Source organism: Brachyhypopomus gauderio, chromosome 14 (assembly GCF_052324685.1).
Source record: "Brachyhypopomus gauderio isolate BG-103 chromosome 14, BGAUD_0.2, whole genome shotgun sequence".
NCBI lineage: Eukaryota > Metazoa > Chordata > Actinopteri > Gymnotiformes > Hypopomidae > Brachyhypopomus > Brachyhypopomus gauderio.
In genome coordinates, this window is record NC_135224.1 from 13,573,042 (window position 1) to 13,596,199 (window position 23,158).

Genomic DNA, 23,158 nt, shown 5'->3' on the forward strand with positions numbered 1-23,158 from the left:
AACTTGCAACATTCTGACTACATTAAGTACATATTTTAGATATGCCATTTTATAACATGGTTTTGGATTTTAAAGCATCGTCTAATTTAAAGCAGAGCAGGGATGAGGGACACTCAGTGCATGTGCATGTGTTGTTAATACCTTTCTGTCTTTCTCTTTATCACATGCTTTATGACTGGCCGGGCACAGGTCTGGACTGGACTTCCTCACCTGGCCATCGTTATCCAGTACCTTCTAAAAGACATGCATCCACAATTGCACACACAAGCACACGCACACACAGTAGAAAAGGAAGCCTGAATTACTCCTCTGAACAGCTCCAGGTTTCAGAAGAAAGTACCGAAGGGGCAGTATCAGAGGTCTGCAGGATGAGGTCTCTGCCCTTCAACATACTGCTACAAAAGGAGTCCTTCCCCGTGTCTCCCACTGCACACCAGTCAGCACTGCAATTCTCTGTAGGCCCTCAAGAAGTGAACAGAGACCTCTCACAGAGATAAAGGTTTGCTATGGGTACATCTGCTGCTTTTTTTTGAAAGCCCCATGCATATCCCACAGTGCCCACACACACACGTCAATGCAATCTACAACCAGGACTGCATTCAAAATATTGTTAGTTTCATCTAACAACCAACAGACAGCAAGTCAAACATCTAGGAATGTGAGTGTGAGGAATGTGAGTGAAAAAGAGGGAGAGAAGGGTAGAGGTTCAGAGTGAAGTAGACAGAGGACGAGAAGAGATAACGAGATACAGAAACAGGTAAAAGTTGAGAGGCAAGTGAGAAGTTGTGTGTTGTGGGAAGCTCAATCTAATACATTACATTGTTCTCAAAGAGCAATCCAAGTATTTCTAATATTCTATTTATTTGCTGTTTATCAATTTAAAATGTTGGTCATCTCAACTTAAAATGAAAGCATGTGTATTATAAAACATGAACAATGAGCAATATAAAGGTAGAATCAGGAGCTGAAAAATTTGTGACACACCTGCTTAGGCACTATTACATTTCATTAATCTAGGTACAGTGACCGATATACACACTAGAGAGTTTTAAAGAAAGTATCCAGGTAAGCAATTACCAAAAATTAAATCAACAGCTTACACTCATCAATTTATTAGGTACACCTGTCCAACTGCTCATTAACGCCAATGTCGAATCAGCAAATCACATGGGAGCAACTCAATGTATTTATGCATGTAGACATGGCCAAGACGAACTGCTGCAGGTCAAACCGGGCATCAGAATAGGGAAGAAAGGTGATTTAAGTGACTTTGAACGTGGCATGGTTGTTGGTGCCAGACGGGCTGCTCTTAGTATTTCAAAAACTGCTGATCTACTGGGATTTGCACAATATTTACAGAGGCTTTACAGAGAATGGTCCGTAAAAGAGAAAATATCCAGTCACCGGCAGTTATGTGGGGGCAAATACTTTGTTGATGCTAGAGGTCAGAGGAGAATGGCCAGACTGGTTCAAGCTGATATAATGGTAACAGTAAGAACCGAGGCATGCAGAAGAGCATCTCTGAAAACACAACATGTTGAACCTTGAGGCGGACGGGCTACAGCAGCAGAAGACTACACCAAGTGCCAGTCCTGTCACCTAAGAACAGGAAACTGAGGCTACAAATTGCACAGGCACACCAAAATTGGACAATAGAAGATTGGAAAAACGTTGCCTGGTCTGATGAGTCTCATCCTGCCTTTTATCAATGGTTCAGGCAGGTGGTGGTGGTGCAATGGTGTGGGGGATATTTTCCTGGCATACTTTGGGCCCATTAGTACCAATTGAGCATCATGTAAACGCCACGGCCTACCTGAGTATTGTTGCTGTCCATATCCATCCCTTTATGACCACAATATACCCATCTTCTGATGGCTACTTCTAGCAGGATAATGCGCCGTGTCAAAGTGCAAATCATCTCAGACTGGCTTTTTGAACAAGGCAATGAGTTCACTGTACTCAAATGGCCTCCACAACCACCAGATCTCAACCCAACAGAGCACCTTTGGGATGTGGTGGAACGGAAGATTCGCATCATGGAAACAAATCTGCAGCAACTGCGTGATGCCATCATGTCAATATGGACCAGACTCTCTGAAGAATGTTTCCAGTACCTTGTTGAATCTATGCCATGAAGGATTAAGGCAGTTCTGAAGGCAAAAGAGTACTAATCCGGTACTAGCAAGGTGTTCTCAATAAAGTGGGTGGTGAGTGTGTGTCTCTCAAAGATCAGGCTTCAAGTTTAATTCTTTTGAAAATCTCATTCTCACTGTGTTCAAATTTATCCTCAACCAACAAAGCGGCGTTTATGTTAATTACTATTTACTGTCCTCCTGTTTTTGTAAGAGTTTTCGGACTTCCTGTCTCATATAGTGCTATCAGCTGATAAGGTGATTATAGTTTTATAGATTTTATACAGTGATGGCTTAGTTACCTTGAAAAAGTAATCAGATTATTATTATTTGTACATTTATTTGTAAACGTAATACAAGCGAACTGTTCAGTCAGACAGCTATTTGTTGTGAAACGAAATACCATTACAATTTCAAGCATTTTAAAGTACGTTACGTCAAAATTAGTCAAAATTCCAGCACTTTTCAAACGTGGAACACAAAGCAACATTAAAATTCTTCAGGTAAATGTTCCTTCCCCTGTTTTTGAGGGGTATTTCTTTATACTACCACATATCGTTACGGGAGGACACTGCAAAAAATGACTTGTAAAACACGTTTGCGCTCTCACAGGGTCGCGCGCAACGTGCGGAGTCGAGCGCTACGGTCAGACGCAAAAGTAGAACTGAGCCAAGAAGAAAGCAAAAATATATATTTTTACTAGGGAAAATAAAAATAGTAACTCAGTTACTTGGATAAGTAACTTTAATCTGATTACTGGACTGGAAATAGTAGCGCGTTATATTACTCGTTACCGAAAAAAGTGGTAAGACTAGAGTAACGCGTTACATCACCGATTTTATATATAGTTTTTAATGTAGATTTTAACTTCCGATTTGAAAATCTACATGACCCTTTTTGCATAAACTTGGTATTTATGGGCACCCCACTACCAAATTAAACGCTACCAAATTACAGCTACTGCCATAGTCAAGAGCTCATTGATACTTTACCAGATCTGACAAACAGTCAGACAGCGCCGGAAAGGCTAGCGTGTATTACTGAGCATGTCAAAGCTTATCTCCATACAGCTTTAGACAAGGTATAAGAGAGTAAGTGAGAGAAGAATCACACCTTGGTATGAGTGTAGTCTCAAATGAGCCATGCAAATGGAGCGTAAATGGCTATCATGGAAAAAAATCCTTATTGAATATAAGCATGCCCCAATACAGCAAAATCCTCAAATTTATCAGCTTCAATAGAAAAACAATGCAAGATTCATATTCAAAACTGTATCCTAACTGTATCCTGTAGTCTACCTAGGGCTAGAAAATTCTATCATATTAGTCCTGCTCTCTCAGTGTTACAATGGCTTCCGGGTTAAATATCGAATTGATTTAAAAATTTTGTTGACTTATAAGGCATTAAATGGTCTTTCTCCACAATATCTGAGTGAACTCATTGCATACTATAACCCATCTCGCCTTCTACGCTCCCAAAATGCAGGATTTCTCTTGGTTACACAAATTAGCAAGATCACAGCCGGATGCAGAGCTTTCTCCTTTAAAGCCCCTCAATTATGAAATAGCCTTCCAGCTCCAAATCCGAGAGTCTGACAGTTCCAATCTTTAAATCGACTTTAGACTCACCTATTTAATCAAGCCTTCAGTTAATATTCTACATGTGAAGGTGTGGAGCTCGTGGGCCCCCAGTCATTGAGACTTCTGGTAATCTGAGATGTTGATGCTGTCATCCAGCCATGTCATGTGATCACTGTAGTTGTGACAATGACTTGGGTGGAAAGCAATGGCTCAGTGAGCCCTCATGACTGTGGTCACCTCCAGGTCCCTCCCTTAAGTTATGCTGCTATAGATTAGCCTGCCGGAGCCACATGCTAATCACTGGCACGTGAGCTATGTATGTTTAAATCAATGGTTGTTCAAATTGATGTCTACACACTCAATCTGCATTGTATATCTTTTTTGCATGCTTCTACCCAAGACGATTCCATACAAGCACCTAGGAGATGGTCTGGCTTGCCGGTGGATGTGCTGATGCCGGGGTTGGATGTGCCATTGCCGCAAGAGGACGTGCTGATGCTAGCTCCTACCTGAGGCTCACCATCTACACTGAAGGGAATGTGACTACTTGGCCTGGGAACTAGAACCACAACTATAACTATAGAAATACTTGTGGACCACAAATACGGACTTCTGCTAGCGGGCCGCCCAATGGAGGATGGGTTCCTTTTGAAGCTTGGTCCTACCGAGGTTTCTTCCTAATCCCAACCATCTTAGGGAATTTTTCCTTGCCACTGTCGCCTTTGGCTTGCTCATTAGGGATCTGGACCCCTATGATTGTAAAGCTGCTTTGTGAAAACATGTGTTGTAAAAAGCACTATATAAATAAATTTGACTTCGACTTTATATTTTAATTTTGTATTTAATCAGTCATGTAAAATTCCATTACATTTTTAACCTTCTACCATGGTCCCATTCCTAATAAATCCAGTGTACCTTGTCTCAATGACTACAAATTTTTGAAAAACCTTCATAGTAACAGAAGTAATAGCTACAGGTGTGTAGCCATTGTTCTAATGTTGGGACATATTTCAGTTTACATAGTAATTTAATAGGATAGAGTGATTACACTATCTTGAAAGACTTGGAGGAAACTGTCAGATCTTGAGTCACTACCTCCATTGGACACCAGAGGTCACAATCACCAGAGTTTTAGAAATCAGCTGTTTTATGTCAAGGTTAATTAGAACCAGTACTAAAGCCCATCTCCTCCAGCCTAACCTTGCGAAGTACTGCCATCTCTTTACGACCACTGAGCGTATTCCTAGTAAATTTTCTGATTGTCTTCTCGTTCTGGTTTTTGTCTTTTGCCCCTGCCTAGCCCTCCGGTCCTTCTGCCTGACTTCACCCGAGTCCTCTGATCTGGCTTTTAGAGTGCTGTCTTCCCTTAGCCTGTCTCTCCCCTTGCTATTTGCCTCTTTTGTATATTTTGTCCTCCTGTCATTAAATGACCTCTGCTTGCACACTCTGCTTATGGATCCTCATTCACAGCCTGACCCCCCAGGTGTTACAGAATACTACCCTGGATCCAGTAGACCCACCCGATATCTACACCGCCTTGATGTCACAAGGTACTCTTCTCGGAACTCACGAGCAACATCGCCACCAACTGGAGTGGACCATGCAGGACTTGACGCAGGCAGTCCAGGGTATGGCCGCACTGAACCAGCCCCTCCAGGTAGGTCCTCCCACGGATATCCAACCCACCCCATCTGTGAGATTGGCGGTTCCGGAAAAGTATGACGATTCTCCGGGGTTATGCAAAGGTTTTTTATTTTGCAATGTTCGCTATACTTCAGTCTTATGGGGCATGCCTTTCCTACCTACCTATCCAAGGTAGCCTTTGTGATCATATTGCTCACTAGTAAGGCTCTGAGCTGGGCAACAGAACTCTGGATATCGGATTCCCCGACTCTGAATTCCTACTCCACCTTCGAGGAACATTTTAAAGAGGTCTTCGATCATACCCCCACAGGAGAGGATGCTGGCGAACAACTGCTCCGCCTCAAGCAAGGTAACAGACCAGCTGCCGAACACGCCCTCCAATTCCGTACACTGGCTGCCTCTAGTGGATGGAATGATCAAGCCCTTCTCACGGTGTATCGCCGGAGTTTGACCGAAGCTTTAAAGGCCGAGATGGCTTGAAGGGAGAATCCATTTCCCTAAACGACCTCATACAACTCTCCATAGGTCTGGATAATTAGTCGGCTCTCAGCGAAAAACCCATCTAGCCCCAGTCGAACCTATAGAAACCTATAGTCGAACCCTAACCCTAGGGGGAACACAATGTTTCCGTGAGGGATTATGTATCTACTGCAGTCAGAAGGGCCATTATAGAAACACCTGCAGCCTTCTTGCTGATCATGGAAAACTCCCAGTATGTAGCCTTACTACTCCACCTATCAACACCCGTAAATTCACCTTGTCTGCTAAATTAACCTGGTCTGTTACCTCATGTTTAGTCACAGCACTAGTCGATTCGGGAGCAGCGGGGAATTTTATAGATCGATCATTCGTTGACAAAATGTCCATTCCCATTCGTCCTAGTGCTTTTACCTTGGGTATACATGTGATAGATGGGCAACCCCCGGGGACAGGCAAGTGTTAATGAACTCGCCATCCCTCTTTCCCTTTGTGTGGTAATACTTCATTCCGAATTAGTGCCATTTTTTCATCATAGACTCGCCTAAGCATCCTCTTATTTTGGGTTACCCCTGGTTGGCTAAGCATGATCCGGTGTTATCCTAGTCCACTGGCAAGCTCGCTAAATGGAGCCCTTATTGCCTGTTGCATATGACCACCGTTTGCACTTCAACCACTGTTGAAAGTCCAGACGCAATCGTCTGTAGCCATATACCTCCGGACTATGTCATGTTCACAGATGTGTTTAGCAAATCTCAAGCTTCGGCCCTACAACCCGACTGTCCCTGGGATTGTGTTGTCGATCTGTTGCCTGGCACAGTACCTCCAAAGAGTAGAGTATAACCCCTGTCCATCCTGAGTCGAAGGCTATGCAGGACTACATAGAAGAGGCGGTTAAACTGGGCTACATCAGGCCGTCTACCTCCTCAGCGGCTGCAGCGTTTTTCTTTGTGGAAAAGAAGGATGGGGGTCTTCTCCCCTGTATCGATTATCGCGGCCTGAACAGCATAACGATAAAGAACAATTACCTCTCCCCCTGGTGCCCTCCGCGCTAGAGCAGTTATGACAGGCTCATGTTTTTACTAAGCTGGATATTTGAAGCGCATACAATTTGATAAGGATTCGTGAGGGAGATGAGTGGAAAACCGCTTTTGTCACTAACTGTGGCCACTACGAAAACTTGGTCATGCCCTATGGGTTAGCAAACGCACCTTCAATGTTTCAAGCTATTGTTAATGAGATATTCAGAGATATGCTGCACAGATGTGTAGTCGTATATATTGACGATATTTTGATTTATTCTTCTGATATTAATGAACAGGTCCACCAAGTCCAGGAAATGTTACGCAGACTGCAACATCGCCTCTTTGTCAAGCTAGATAAGTGTGAATTACACTGGGAATCTATAAAATTCCTGGGTTACAAAATCACCCCCCCAAGGCATTTCCATGGACACAAAAGTAATGGCCATCACCAACTGGGCCACTCCCCGTATTGTAAAGGAACTCCAGTGGTTTCTAAGGTTTGCTGATTTTTACCGTCGTTTTATCCGTGGGTATAGTACAGTTGCTGCCCTCGTCACATCACTACTGAGGGGAAAACCACAGAGTTTAAGATGGACAACGGAGGCTACAAAGCAGGGGTGCCCAATACGTCGATTGCGATTTACTGGTCGATCGCGATTTACTGGTCGATCGCAAAGGAAGTGAGGGTAGATCGCATGACATTAAAAAGTAGGGGATGAATGACAGGCCATCATCCATCTGCACTGACCGTTGTCTTTTGATTGACATACTGGGCAGCCAATCTGACGTCTGAAATTCTGACCACCTACGCATGCACATTAAACCGCGCTAACTTGTTCAGTTACCTTGCTGCGTAGCTAGCCTCCAAGTTATTTAAACTAAATACAACAAAGGGTATAAAAATGAGTGCCGTACCTGGTCCGAGTAAGAAGCCTAAAACTTACCACTTCCATACATAATGGGAGGAGGATTTTTTTTCACTATGTCGTATTCTAAGTGCGTTTGCCTCATTGTCAGTGTGCCGTTGCTATTCCAAAGAAGGGAAACGTGGACCGGCACTGTTCAAGCATCATATCGGGTGAGTCATTTAAGTGTTAAGCCTGCTTTATACCTCCGGACACGGACGAATTTCGTCCGTCCGTACCAAACGTAGCCTCCGTAGGGGGCCACTATACCTCTTTCCGTTTCCAACGTTGTTATGATTTTTTTAAATACATCCTCTAGAGGGCAGTATAGTCAAATTTCCGGCACCAGCGCACCAGCAATCTCCTCCCAGCTGTTTTTGCATCGCTGTTTATCGCGATGACCTGGCACCGTAGCAGAATGTAGCCTCTAACCAACTCGCAAAGTTTCTCTTCTAACTCGAGCGTCATTTTTTAAAGTCCAGTACTCTTCTTCATTGATTTTCCCGAATTGGTGTACGTTCGATGCTTCTGACTCTCTACTGCCCCCTGATTTGCGGTTTATATTGCTCCGTTACTACGGATTCGTAAGCGCTCTGGCAACGGACCCACTGACGGATGAAACGACCTCCGGAACCGGACGAAAGGGTCCGTATCCGTAATTACCGTAGGGTGTGAATGGGCCTTTAATCACAAGAAGTCCTTTCAAGATGGAGAGATGATAAGAGGCATTTGTTGAAGCCACTTATTCCTTGTTCTGAGACTTTTAAAAACAAATCGGAAATATTATCTTCAAATCAGTGTTAATTTCTTTGACAAATAATTTTCGTCATAGTTTGTCAACGAACCTTTTTTTCATGACGAAAACGAGACCATAACTAAATAAAAACTACCCGAAGGGATAAAAACGATGATGAAATTATTGGTCATTTTAGTCAACGAATAAAAACGAGATGAAAATATAGGCCAGCGACGACATTCAATCAGATCTGATTTAGTTTTGAGAAAGGTATGGATAAGTTAAGAAGAGATCCAACCGTAACTACTTTAGCGTACACGGAGAGGCGGGACAAACCGGGTAACCGTCCAATCAGTAATAACGTCTTCACATCGCACAGAACCGGGGAAGACCATACTAGCCTGTGAACTATGATCACTCAAGAAATTAAACTCGAAGTTAACTCGACAATGTCAGCAGGGAGAAAGATAAGAGGCGATATATGGACACATTTCTCCTTTGACTTTGAGGAAAAAGAAGACTGTGTAAACCATGTGGGACGATGATGTCGGGAAAAATACGACAAATGAAATGACATCTGCGGGCTATGGCATAGCTGTTTTTACGGAACACAGTTTTATATAGAATGTAATATGCATTGTTCATAAACTCCCTATGTTTTCAGGTAGAGCGGACCAACTGGTCATTAATGTTTTGTTATTGTTATGCTCAATAACCAAGTTCAGGTCAATAAAGTTGTTTGGAAATTTGTTTTGTATATATTGCACATACAAACAATAATATATTCTGTAACTGGTAAATAAATGTTTCATTTTGTGCAAGTGTATATAATGACTATTACACCATTTTATATTTTAGTCAACTAAATTCTTTTGATAATTAGTCAACTAAATTGTAAAACTAGACTAAGACTAAAAACAAATCCAATGACTAAATTATGACTAAAACTAAATGACATTTTAGTAAAAAGACTAAGACTAAAACTAAATCAAAAATAGCTGTCAAAATTAACACTGCTTCAAAGCTCTCCAGCTATCGAGGATTATTATTAAAATTACAAGTATCACTACAATTATTTTTATTGTAGGTAGATCATTTTGACTTGGTCATCTTATAAGTAGCTCGCAAGCAGAAAAGGTGTGGGCACCCCTGCTACAGAGGCATTTTCCACCTTTAAAAGGCGATTTACTTCAGCTTCCATCCTGAAACAACTCCTTCGTGAAAGGATTGCTGTCACAAAGACATGGTAATCCCCCAAAGTTATTCCTGTGTGCTTTTTTCCCCCATAAACACAAAGTAAAACTCCCCGACAACTCCTAGCCGGTCTTCTAGAACCCCTCCCAGTGCCAAAGCGACCCTGGTCACACTTTCATTGTAAAGCTGCTTTGTGACAACGAGTTGTAAAAAGCACTATATAAATTAATTTGACTTGACTTCGCTGTGGACTTTATTACAGATCTCCCTTCATCTCAAGGTAATATTTTGGTATCCATAGACCGATTCTCAAAAGCTTGCCATTTAGTTCCATTACACAAACTCCCTTCAGCTATGGAAACTGCAGAAGTTATATTCTGTCACATCATCCATTCTTTCGGCATCCCTGAAGACATTGTATCTGATAGAGGTCCCCAGTTTACATCACACATCTGGAAGTCATTCTGCAAGTTGCTTAACATAATGGTAAGACTCACATTAGGTTACCATCCCCAATCTAATGGGCAGGCAGAGCAATTAAACCAAGAGATCAGGAGGTTCCTGAGATCGTACTGCAGTCATTCACAAACCGACTGCAGTACATTCCTCCCCTGGGCTGAATGTGCGTAAAACTCGCTGACCCATTCCTCCACCGGACTCACGCCTTTCCAATGCATACTAGGCTACCAACCCCCGCTGTTCTCTTGGTAAGGGGAACCCTCTGATTTACCCGCGGCTGATGACTGGTTCCGACGCAGAGAGCAAGTCTAGGAGGAGACGCACGTACGTATACGAAGAGCGATCCGACATCAAAAAATTCAGGCAGATCAGAGATGCCGGCGCGGGCTGCTATACCTCCCGGATCAGTCAGTCTGGCTGTCCACCCGTGATCTCCGACTCAAGACCAAATGTAAGAAAATGAATCCATGCTATATAGGCCCTTTCAAGGTACTGCTCCGCATTATCCCCTTGTCCTACAAATTACAGCTATCCCAACATTACTGCATCGCCCCTACTTTTCATGTCTCTTTGCTCAAACCTGTGGTTTCCTCCAGTATGTCGCAGTCTTGACATCGACGGGGCCCCCACCTATCTGGTCCGGACGCTGATGGATTATCGCCGGCGTGGGCGTTCTCTACAGTACTTGGTGGATTGTGAGGGGTATGGCATGTAGGAGAGGAGTTGGGTCGATGCCAACAACATCCTCTAACCCTCTCTCATCCAGGACTTTCATGCGGCCAACTTAAGTCGACTTAAGTATTGAATTTTCAGTATTGGTGTACTAAGGTCTGTGTTTTGTCTCCTTTTTAAACTATCTGTGTAGCAGCTCTATGCTGAATTCAGATTTAATCCAATTTTACAAATCTGAAGATGATACATTAGGATATCTAATATAGATAAAACTGCATACAGGGTCTTGATCAGAGCTTTAGTGGAATGAAGTAGGGTGGAAAATTAACAGCTCAACATTGACAACAAAAAGGAGCTGGTGGTTGTCTTCAGGACAGAAAGATGGGCCTGCCACCTTTGACCATTAATGGAGAAGGATAGTGTTGCCTGAATGATCCAAGTAGGAGGATAATGTTGTGGTCTTGCTGGGAAAGCTTATAAAGGCCTTTCATTTTAACACAGCTTAAGAAATTTGGTGTGACCATAGACTTTATACTGCACTTCTATAGAGCTGTAGTGTGTTGACCTTTTCAGGTGTCTGGTATGGTAAAATAATGAGAATGAGATCAGTTAGAGATAGTGTGTGCATTGCTTCTAAAATCATTGGTTGTGAACTCTCATCCGTTACCTCTGTATACATCAGTAGAAGGCATTAAAAATTTATTTGAAGTTCACACCCAGCCCAGGACATTTTTAAACTACTCCCTTCTGGCAAAAGGTTAAAGAGCATTTTTTGAAGAACATTTCAGTTAAATAATGTCTCAGCCCTCTTGTTAAACTCTACAGTCTTGACAATGTTATTGTACTATACATTGATGTTTCTGAGTTTTATAAATGCATTGTAATGTATTTTTTCTGAAAGTGTGCATCAGATGTGTGGAGGCTTAGGGGGTTTTCGTGTTCAAAGAGTACTGAAATAAAGTCCTCTGCCAGAAATGGCAATTGTATATTAAGTATTGAAAGCTTAATATAGTTAAAACAATATGATATAAATGTAACAATTTCCAATCATTATTATTCACAAATCTTAATAGATTACATATTATAATTTTGCATGCATAGTTTTGGTATTCTGTAATTATAATCTGTTTGTCAAATTCTAAGATTGTAAAAAAAAACTGTTCTATATTTGCATTTGAAAACTTCTGAGTTATTTTAGGGTTCAGACCCCCTCTGAAGTCTCCACTCTCTGGAGTCTCCCTAAGGAATAGCCTTGAATTATGCACCTCAAAACGTGATCAAATAGAGATAATATAGAGATACTTCAGTCAAAAACACATTTGGATCAAAAACACATTTAGATGTGTTGGCTGTCCAATCAGTAATTCTAAAGCAACAGAAAAACTCTCAACATAATTTATGATTCATAACATTAACAACATTTTTAAAACATTTAGAATTTATAGTGGAATGGGGATTGTACTAAAAATGTAGGTTACATTTACAACTGTATATTTAAACTTAATTGTTGATAATTTGATTCATCTAAACCATGGCATTTACATACATTTCTTTTTACAGGAAAAAAAAAACATTGTCCAGGGATGAACCATTCAGACAATGATTCATTCACCCAGCCACACCATTGAAAACCACAGACAGCTTGACTCAGGCTGACTCCAGGGCAGATCCCACAATCTGCCTGAGGAAGTCAGACAGACAAACCAAGATGCCTAGACAGTGTCTACAGTAAACACAAAAGAACAGCGTCTGCTCATCCTGCTTGGTGACGCATCTGAACATACAACACTGAGTCATACTTCTGTTCTCATAAGGGTCACAAACACAAAAGGCTCTGAAACACCTGCACAGTGTTGTATTGCAAGTGCATATACACACACACACACACACACACACTCACACATACACTAGTCTTTTGGTCTGACAAGGACTTCAACTAAATTAACAGCACATGACTAGCGCAGTCTGTAGAGTAATGTATAAAATCTAAAAAAAAAAATGATTTGCTTTTATAGAAATAGTTTTACATGCAATATTTTACCTGTAATTAAATTGCAGTGCATTTAGTCTTTACATAAAAAATGTTTTGTAAAATACTACTCATCAGTGTAGTCACAGAGCATATTTTAACAATCCCCCCTTTGAATTTGAATTTAAAAGTCTGGTTGACACTAAGTTCAGAGTTCAGTCACTCTAATGTAATGTAATGAACTGGTCTGTTTCATGCACTAGCAAATGAATTTTCCAAGATTACGTTTTCTCTACCTTTGACTTGAAATTGTCATCAATATATCTTCAACATACTACAGACTCGTGAACAGTCTCTTTTCTTAGTCTGTGAGACTTGAGAAGTGTACTGTGATGATCAGTATAAGGTGGTGTAAGGGTGGAGCACGAGGTGGTGTAAGGGTAGAGCATGAGGTGGTGTAAGGGTGGAGCAGCGTTAGGTGGTGTAAGGGTGGAGCAGCGTTAGGTGGTGTAAGGGTGGAACAGCGTTAGGTGGTGTAAGGGTGGAGCAGCGTTAGGTGGTGTAAGGGTGGAGCAGCGTTAGGTGGTGTAAGGGTGCAGCAGCGTTAGGTGGTGTAAGGGTGGAGCAGCGTTAGGTGGTGTAAGGGTGGAACAGCGTTAGGTGGTGTAAGGGTGGAACAGCGTTAGGTGGTGTAAGGGTGGAACAGCGTTAGGTGGTGTAAGGGTGGAACAGCGTTAGGTGGTGTAAGGGTGGAACAGCGTTAGGTGGTGTAAGGGTGCAGCAGCGTTAGGTGGTGTAAGGGTGGAGCAGCGTTAGGTGGTGTAAGGGTGGAACAGCGTTAGGTGGTGTAAGGGTGGAACAGCGTTAGGTGGTGTAAGGGTGGAACAGCGTTAGGTGGTGTAAGGGTGGAACAGCGTTAGGTGGTGTAAGGGTGGAACAGCGTTAGGTGGTGTAAGGGTGGAACAGCGTTAGGTGGTGTAAGGGTGGAACAGCGTTAGGTGGTGTAAGGGTGGAGCAGCGTTAGGTGGTGTAAGGGTGGAGCAGCGTTAGGTGGTGTAAGGGTGGAGCAGCGTTAGGTGGTGTAAGGGTGGAACAGCGTTAGGTGGTGTAAGGGTGGAGCAGCGTTAGGTGGTGTAAGGGTGGAACAGCGTTAGGTGGTGTAAGGGTGGAGCAGCGTTAGGTGGTGTAAGGGTGGAACAGCGTTAGGTGGTGTAAGGGTGGAGCTCTGTATCTCAGTATAAAACTACATAAATCCCATTCAGCTTTGGCCTTCACTCACTCATCATGTTGCTCTTTACACTTTCTCTCCTACTCACACTTTAAGGTGGGTTTATATTTACCTTTTCCTTCTTGTTTTGTTAATTTTTTTATGTTTTTGGTAATTAAATATATAAGAAGAAATGTTAAAGTTTATTTTTAATGTTAATTTAAATTAGTGAAAACTATCATTTTCCCCTAGGAGAGACTTCAGCAAAGACAACTGAACCATTAACAAACAAACTGTAAATGGTTATGCATCTTCCTCAGTGATTTTAAATCCCACATCTTCATTTTTTTAAAAAACATTTTGTTAGCAGTCAGAACATCACAGTCAGTGGAGTAAGTTTTTTGTGATTTTCTGAATTCTCATTTTGTCTCTCATAGTGAGGTCTATCTATGATGTCAATTACAGACCTCTCATCTTTTTAAGTGGGAGAAGTTGCAAAATTGGTCCAATTATAAGTGTATTTTGAACCACAGCATGCGAGAGAATAGTCTGCTGAGGGATTCAAACCTCCACCACATACAATGGTTCAAATATTGACATTGTTTTGCAAGCAGAATATCTGTGTCCAGAGGAGCCTAGTAAGAATTGTGTGTATCCGAAAGCGACACTGGTGTAATCTGCCTGCATCCACTGCACTCCCATAAAATTAAATGGTTTAGTGAATCAAAGTCTTGTTTTGCAAGCCAAGCAAGCAGAAGTCAGGTCGGGCATTGTCAGGACCTTTCTTCATTTAGGTCTAGAGGAGTAACTACTTCTAGAGGAAATCTATCTAGTAGCTCCAGACTAGCACCACCACTTGTGCACCCAGATGTGCAGATGATTCAGGCAGACATATATTTAGTTAATCAGGAATGATGTTTTCAATCAGAATCTGAATTATATTGATTGTTCCCAACACTACTACTACTCACATATAATCCAAACAATTGAATAAAAACATGAACACTGCTTCTTAGCATCCTGCTTGCTGTGACGTGTTGTAAAAAATATATAAATATATTTGACTTTTGCTTAGGACAGATTTTTATAACACAATATGATTATGACTAAAATCAGCACATAATACACCCAGCCAAGCTCAGAGATCATATCTACTGAGGCATGTTGATTATTAAATTTTAATAACAGGCTAGGCCCAATTGATAGAATAAAGTTCTGTGTGCTCCTCGAGCAACGTATTTTGATACCTAATCATCGAAGACCATAAATTGGACTCCACAGAGAACCTGAATGACCTGCATATTTAAGAACCTTCTTAATTAGATTTATGTATATGTATGTTAAGCACATCTCCTCAAAAACTCTTATTATGAAGGATTACAAATGCACAATTGAGAAAGAGACACTATAATATTGTTTAAGGTCAGATCTATGGTCATAATCTCCTGTTGTTGTATATAAATGTTTTCTTGGTGAAGAGAATATTACTATCCAGAATATAAGAAAAGAAAGGAGAAAGGAGACTTACATAAGCATTTTATGTATTGCTGTGAAAATGTGTTATAAAATAATTTGTAATATTATCCTTCTTCTATTGTAAAGATTAACGACCCCTTCCATGAATCTGGTTCTTAACTGATTTGGAACATATTCCATTGCTCCACGGCAGCAAAATCCGGAAACCACAGTGTAGCCCCCTGCAATGTGTTATGAGCTGGATTCTTGGTTATATACATTGTTTGTAATAGTTGAGAATAGGCCAAGAAGAAAAGCCTCCAAACTAACATTATGCATACAGTTATATTAACAGTGGTATTCCATGGGTATATATGGTCATTTGCTACTAAAGTTCTCACACGTTCTCATATTGGACACACACACAGACACACAAGCAGATACAGGATGGTAGGTGTGAAGATTTACTTCTGATGTCTTATAGCAGTACCATTACCAAATTACCACTAGATATTTGTTTACCATCTTATATTGGTTTTTTAAATCATATATATTCACTATTCAAAGTTACAGGGGACCACAACAGGATGGCTTCTGAAATCATAAACATTTGTAATATGTTACCGTTACACACCCAAGAAAGCCCAACCTAAATATAATTATGACTGTGTCATCATCAGCATGATGCTATATTCCAGGCTCTCCTTATCCATCCACTCACCTACAGAGCAAACCGAATGGGTGTGATGTACTGGCAAAGATTCAACAAACACCTATCCCCAACTCCCCAGATAAATCTGGACAAAGATGACAGAAGCATGATTAGAGAGACGTCTCTGTTGAGAGGCCCTGTGTTTAGCTGTGGCTGTTGTCATTTCAGTTGGACTCCATTCACTGGATCTGCTGTTGTGGGGTTGTGCTGCACACAGATCAGAGGTGATGATGGCTGACCAGGCCATCTTCGTCCTGCACTGGTCAGGGGGAACAAGCGCTTGCTCCCAGTTTAGTGTCTCCACTTGTTCAATCTTAAACAAAACGGCAAACTGTGCAAAGACTCTTCAGGACTATGATTCACGGAGATGTGTTCTGGGTGCTCTCTTGAGGGGCCTGGTCTGACTCACACAGGAACACAGGAAGTAGAGGAAGCCACGGGTTTAAATAGCATAGAGTGGCCCAAACCCAACAAGGAGCTGCTTCTAATTTAGCTCTGTGTTTGAATGAGGCATTTGTGTACACAGGGAAAAATACACAGGTAAAGGTAAAGGCAGCGTGACACAGGTGAGAGCCAGAGGGAGGTATGACGAGGAGAAAAGAGGAGTAGAGAAGTGTTTAACACTAACAAGGGTCCTGAGAGTACAATGTGCAGTATTTTACTTTCTCTAATTATTTACATAATTATTATTACATAACCTATATGTAATAGATATTTTCTAAACATAAACATGTTTATACTACATATATATATTGCCCTTTTTTGTTAATAAGTGGAACACAAAGATTACGCAAAAAGAAATTTGCCAGACATGAAAGGTACATTTCATTATTTTTTTCTGAATATCCTCACAATATTCCTCTTAGAATGTGTGAAAACACACAGACCTGCTAGACAATCTTGAGGCTTATTTTTGTTTATATGGGCTAATTTGAGTGTTATATTTTCAACTCTGGACATGGGGCAGGGGTGTGTGTGTGTGTGTGTTCTGAAGTCACACTGCCACTTGCCACTGTCTGACCATGAAATTAAAAAAACTGAAATGTCATGTTTATGGTGAAGTTTAAACTTTCTATTTACTAATCAAATGTGTACTTCATACACAAGTGGAATGTATGGGCAGCTAATCAGGTCAATGGAAGGAATAGAAGATAAAGGCATGACAACACGAGCCCTATAGAGATATGAGAAAGGAAGTGTTACTTCATCTGTGAGTGGAGAACAGCACTGTAACTGAGGGGAAAGAGACAAGCAAGGAAAACACACGGCTAATCTGTATCCATGACAGCGGTGAGGAAAATGTCAGCAATAGAAACAGAGAAACAAAAAGACACACACACACACAGAGACAGAAGACAAGAAAAATCGAGTAAATCGAGAGACTGGGGGAGAGAAACTGTGAAAGAAAGAAGAAAAATGAGAGAGGAAGAGATGGCATGGGCTGTGGTAGAAAGAGAAAGGAAAAGAAAGCTAGACAAAATGAGACAAAGACAGAGAGTGAGGGAAGCGGAGTTCTCTGGTTTCTGCACCACAGTCTATGTCTGGGTCTCTGTGGGAGACAGACGGGTCAGTGTGTTCTTACTGTCTGCCAGACCTGTCAGCATGCCAAGCCGCCACCCATCACAGCTGTGTAACACGGCCACATGCTCTCTCTCTCTCTCTTCCTCTCTCACACACACACACACACACACACACACACACACACACACACACACACACACACACACACACACACACATATAAAGCAGTGTGAGGAGGGAAGGGGGGCCATTTTGAAAGAGCCAGACATTTGTGTCTCTACCCTGAGCTCCAGCATTCTGTTAGAAGATCTGCCAGGACAGACTTGGGTTACAGCAGTAAACTGTGGTGTTCTGAATAGACGCAGTGACACTATGTGTACTGTAGCTGTGTGTGTGTGTGTGTGTGTGTGTGTGTGTGTGTGTGTGTGTCCAGCAGACTGGAAACTGTGAATCACATATATGGCCAGGGAAGCAGCAGGGCATATGGGGCAAACACTCCACACTGTGGGCTCACGCGGCTGTCTGATTGCGGAATGGGGACTGCTGATATGGATGCGTTTATGTCCTTTACTGGAATACGTACGCATACACACCCCTCCAATTCTGATTTCCTCAAAAGCTGTTTCACACTGCTGATTTCTCAAATCTACCTTCACACACACACACACACACACACACACACCCACACACCCACACACCCACACACCCACACACCCTACCGGATGTTTCCGGAATGCTACTGAGCTGTTAACTGTCAGTTGTGAGTCAGTTGCGGAGACCCGAGCTGATCAGCATGTGGCTTCATTTCACAAAAATGCTCAAACCCAAAGCTACACTGTGGACTCCAGCACCTCAGCACAAACGTGGATGTGCTTAGAAAGATGAAATGGAGGAAAATAAAGAGAAAAAACCCCCTGGGGAAAGTTTCACCCATCCAGCATCCAGCGGACAAGCTGCAGGGAGGTGCCAGACAGACGAAAAAGTGAAGAAAAGATAAAGAAAGGGAGGCAGACTGAGGTGAGGAGAAAAAGGGGGGAGGTACGCTTGCAGGAAAGTGTTTTGAACAGTGAGAAAGGGGAGGGAGTGTTACCATCTTACAACACACACTGTCAGAAGATGAGGAGGAAATATATGTATATGTACATCATCATTATATATTACATGTACCTGTCTCACAGGTGTGTTTTTCATCCTCAAGCCAAGCTGAACTCAGACAAGCCGCGGGGGGGGGGGGGGGGGGGAGACAAGACACCAGACGGTATTTTTGGCCCATTGCTAAGCACACAGGAAAACGGAGCTTCTCTCGCTTGTCTCGCACACACACAACAGTGCAGAAGCATGAGGGGAAGACATGCTCGCACCTGCACAAACTATAAATAACCACATCTGCTGTTGTCTGTTAACCCTTAAACTGCTGCTCCAAGGCAAAGACCCTAGTCTGACAACAGTGGCTAGAAGACACACTCTGCACAAGCCACGTCTTAAGAGAACAAAAAGTCCTGAGATCAAAAGGTCAGGAGATACGACACATCAATGGCTCTGAAACAGTCCAGACCAGTTTGGAACAATATGTAGACCTTTGACTTTATAGTTGCTTTTCTGTTTTTATTTTTTTACTCAGCAGAAAACCTCGTGTGGAATAATCCACGTTCGGAGCTCCAAACGACTCTAAAGTGGTGAAACGGTGATGTAATGTGGGTATTCCCCACATCACCTCAGAGTGAACATGTTTCTGTTCTTTCCTGTGCACAAAGGAGGTTAACATGTGAGCACCAACACACCCACACATCACACGGAGTGTGATAGGAACTTAATGAAGTGCTCATCTCTCCCATCTCAACAGAAATCTTCTTTATGAAGTGAAAGGCACACTATGCCATGGTGTTTTACTTGTACAACATGTCTGGTCAATCAGTAGTAGAGAAAGAGGTTCTTTCTGCTTGACCCTGTTGTCTTCCAAGACACAAATCACGTTCTTCCCCCCAGACCAACTGCCCCACCCCCACGACAACATCACCCACCTCCAACGTCTCACACCCCATCCCCCACTGCCTAGCCGGGCGAGCATCCCCCACCCATCACCATGGTTACACTCACACATCGTAAAATTGGGTCAACTCTGGTTTACCAAAGAAACTCCCGCAGCCGTACAGTCACACTTAACCACCTGTCTGCGTTCTGCTCTTCCGTCCTGCTGAACATGACCCGAGACGCTCCTTATCCTCCAGCCCTCTAGAGAAGAGGAAACCCTTCACGGACACGCACTCACCTTGTCCAGTGGCCTCTTCAGCTCCAGGCTGAACTTCTTCTTCACGTCGTCCAGAAGCTGTTTGAGCTGCGGCTCCTCCGCGGTGCCCTCGTGCCTGCGGCTCAGCTGCAGGTAACACGACCACTTGGCGGAGTCAAAGCCCCAGTGGCACGTCCGCTTGTCGGGCGACTTGTGCGAATGCATCACGAAGTTCTGTGGCGAGAACAGCAGCTGGCATTCCACACACTGGACACACGGGGAGTCCGGCTGCACGTAGAAGTGGGGCAGGAAGAGGCCCTGGCACTGACCCAGGCACTGGTGCTCCACCTGGAATCCAGCCTCGGCGTCCTTCAGCAAGGGCAGGGTGGGCAGCTCGGTACCCTGGCGCAGCAGAGAATTGCAGAGGCGCTGCGCGTCGGTGAGGGTGATGAGGCCGCAGGACGGAGCGTTGAACGGCAGGATCCCCAGCACCTTGAGGATGTGCAGCTGACTGGCGTCGCAGCGTGAGCAGTAGACGTAGAGCTCATCACACACGGCATTGATCTGTTGCAAGGAGAAGTCTCTCAGCACCGAGTTTAGGACCTGGGGGAGGCACAGCCGCTTCTCACCACCCACCACGAAACAAGAGATGGACTCGCCCTCCAGGACGGAGTGGGTGAGCTCCGTGGAGCTGTCACAAGGCACCAGCAAGGGCCCCACGCCCAAGACCGAGGGTGAAGGCAACGGCGCCACACCCGCCGGCAGGCTCGGCTCCTGGCCCGTCTTTGAGGAGAAGGCGGCGGGACCCCCTAGCGAACTCTGGCTGCTCAGGGTGAACTGAGCTAGAGTGTTCTTCAGCCCAGGGCTTAGATCCAGGGCCTTGCCCACCATGGCCACATGGGCCTCCTGCCCCTCCATGCCCTCCAAATGAGGCTCATCCTCCAGTTGCTCCTGCTTCACTCTGGTGGCCCTGGGCAGGAGCTCAACACCGCGACGTTTCAGCTTCATCTCTGCCATGACACGTTTTTTGATGGGCGCGTCCTCGAGCTGCTCTCTGTACAGCCTCTTCATACTGCTGTGGAAGGAGATTTGCTCTTTGAAAGGAGTCTTCACGTTTGTCTGAGCACTAGCCATTCTCGTCAAGAGCGCTGGTCTGTCCTGTGTGGGCTGGAATTTGGTTATTGTTGAAATGCTGACTATTGTTCAAATGTTTAAACTCTGTGGATAATAAATTCTCAATCACCGGACTTCATGCATGATGAAGATGGTTTGCTGAGCTTTCTGTAAAGGGGAAAAAAATAAAGAGAAGTAAGATTTTCATGTAAAATAAGATGAAAGTAAAGTAAATTAAGATGAAAGCTATAAATAGTGCAATTTAACCTTATTAAATGTATGCAAGTTATCTTTATAGAAACAAGGTCATTTTATGACCTCAACCAATTAAATTAAATGACATATAGAATAATTCAAATAGCACTTCAGTATAACTTTTGTCAGTGGTACATTCCGTTCTTAGTTGTCTATATGAACACTGAAAGCTTGTACTTTAAAACTAATGTTACCTAATAAAGCTATATAAACATCATTATGCAACTGAGCACAACAAACTCCATTTTAGAAGCTTAAAGTGTGGCTGTCTGCTGAAATCTAATACAATTCTACATGGTAAATTTACAGTATTCGAAAAACTTCAAAGCAATGAAGACTGTGTTACATTCAGCCATTATGATCACAAAAGACCTTTTCCTCTCTCTCACTTTAAACTTGTGAACTCTCACTGTCAGTATTGTACGTAGTGAATTTGTTCATATAATGTATTTGTATCAAAATGCAACCTAAATCAAATAAATAAACATTGCCTTCGTTATCGTGTCAAGAAGCGTCATTATCAAAACACCGGATAAAATAGCCAATAATCCCAAGCTGTCCCTTCTAAACGGATATATATTAAATTATTCCAAAATCTGTCGCTCCAACACCATATTTTTACACAGGATATCACAGTAACGTAACCGAAGATTAATTTATCTATTATCCACAAAAATATAATGGAGAAACGCTTAACTTGAAATGGCTTAGTAGTAGATTAAAAAACACGTAGCGGGCTAAAAGTAAGGGTCTTCTACGCGTGTCGTTCTGGTTCTAGGGTGATTTTATTAAATCTTTGCATCAATTTGTAATGGTTTATGGATCGTCGTCGTACTCGGTTTAGACGATTTTCAAAATGCTATTACCTGCGCAAAAGCAAACGTGTCAGCCCTCAGTGAAGCTCACAAGGACACCGCGCCCCTTCCCCCCTCCGTCTGCTCGTCCTTCCTGGCAACTTGCCTCCGCACAGCAGCGAGGTTCAGCCCCACTGGAGCAATGGAGGCAGACCACAGTGGTAGTGACATTCATTCTCGGTCTGCTCCAACTCCACCAGCGCGCCAACGCTACTGACGCTGGCAAAATTACGTTTGCCCCTATGTCAATTAGTGGTTGCAAATTGTTATGCTATACACAAAGTAAATAAATACAATACAATTTTAAAGAGACTGACAACGGTTAACCAGCAAAAAAATATGTAGGTCTTGCTCGGTTAGTTCATTTTTAAACAGTGCTTAGCTAGCTTTTTTTTCTGTCACTGGATTTTCCGTCAGCTAAAGGAGACCCCGGGATTTCTCCACACCCCGAAAAGGTCTAGACTAAAAAGAGGACGTTAAAGCTAGCTAGCCTTTTAGCTGTGTTGTGTGCTAACGGCACAAAACAACAAACGACATCGATACGTTAAAAAGCACACACTTCAGGAAAAAAAAACCTCCGATCGTTCTGTCTGAAACGTTATCAACGCGACACCTCCGCTCTGCGCCCAGACGCAGCCAGACGCTCGTTCTGCGTGGCCCCGTATCGTCGCGTGCCCGTCCGCGAGAGCACCGCCGGTCTGCGTCTACGACTAACGAGCAGTTCTACGACTACCGAGCGCTAGACAACTAGCCAGAGAAATCGCTTTAAATATACTTATCGAGGCAAAAAAACGAGGTAATATAACCACACGACAACTACTAGTGTTGCGAACGAACCATTTTGTACATACAACGACACACTTGAACGGGATTAACAGACGTACCGGATCGGTCCTCGCTCGCGGGTCTCTCTGCTCCGCCGTCAACAAGGCGCCGCTCAGACAGCACGACGTCACGCGCCAGGGCCGCACACGTCACAAACGGGCAGACCGCGGGGTGTCCGTCTGTCTCGTCTGGCGCGT

At 43.1% G+C, this 23,158-nt stretch overlaps 1 protein-coding gene across 2 annotated transcripts in view; it reads right to left on the reverse strand.

Annotated features, from left to right (window-relative positions):
* skila (SKI-like proto-oncogene a) overlaps nt 1-23,158 on the reverse strand; it is a 28,265-nt gene extending 5,107 nt beyond the window's left edge. The window contains exons 1-4 of one of the 2 annotated variants that reach the window (XM_076972204.1): nt 23,021-23,153; nt 22,149-22,270; nt 19,957-21,195; nt 142-234 (exon numbers count right to left, since the gene is read on the reverse strand). In XM_076972204.1, coding sequence (XP_076828319.1) covers nt 142-234; nt 19,957-21,048 — 1,185 coding nt within the window. In that variant the 5' untranslated portion in view covers nt 21,049-21,195; nt 22,149-22,270; nt 23,021-23,153. Of the gene's footprint in view, nt 1-141; nt 235-19,956; nt 21,196-22,148; nt 22,271-23,020 lie in introns of both variants that reach the window. The other variant, XM_076972203.1, reaches the window with a different exon arrangement.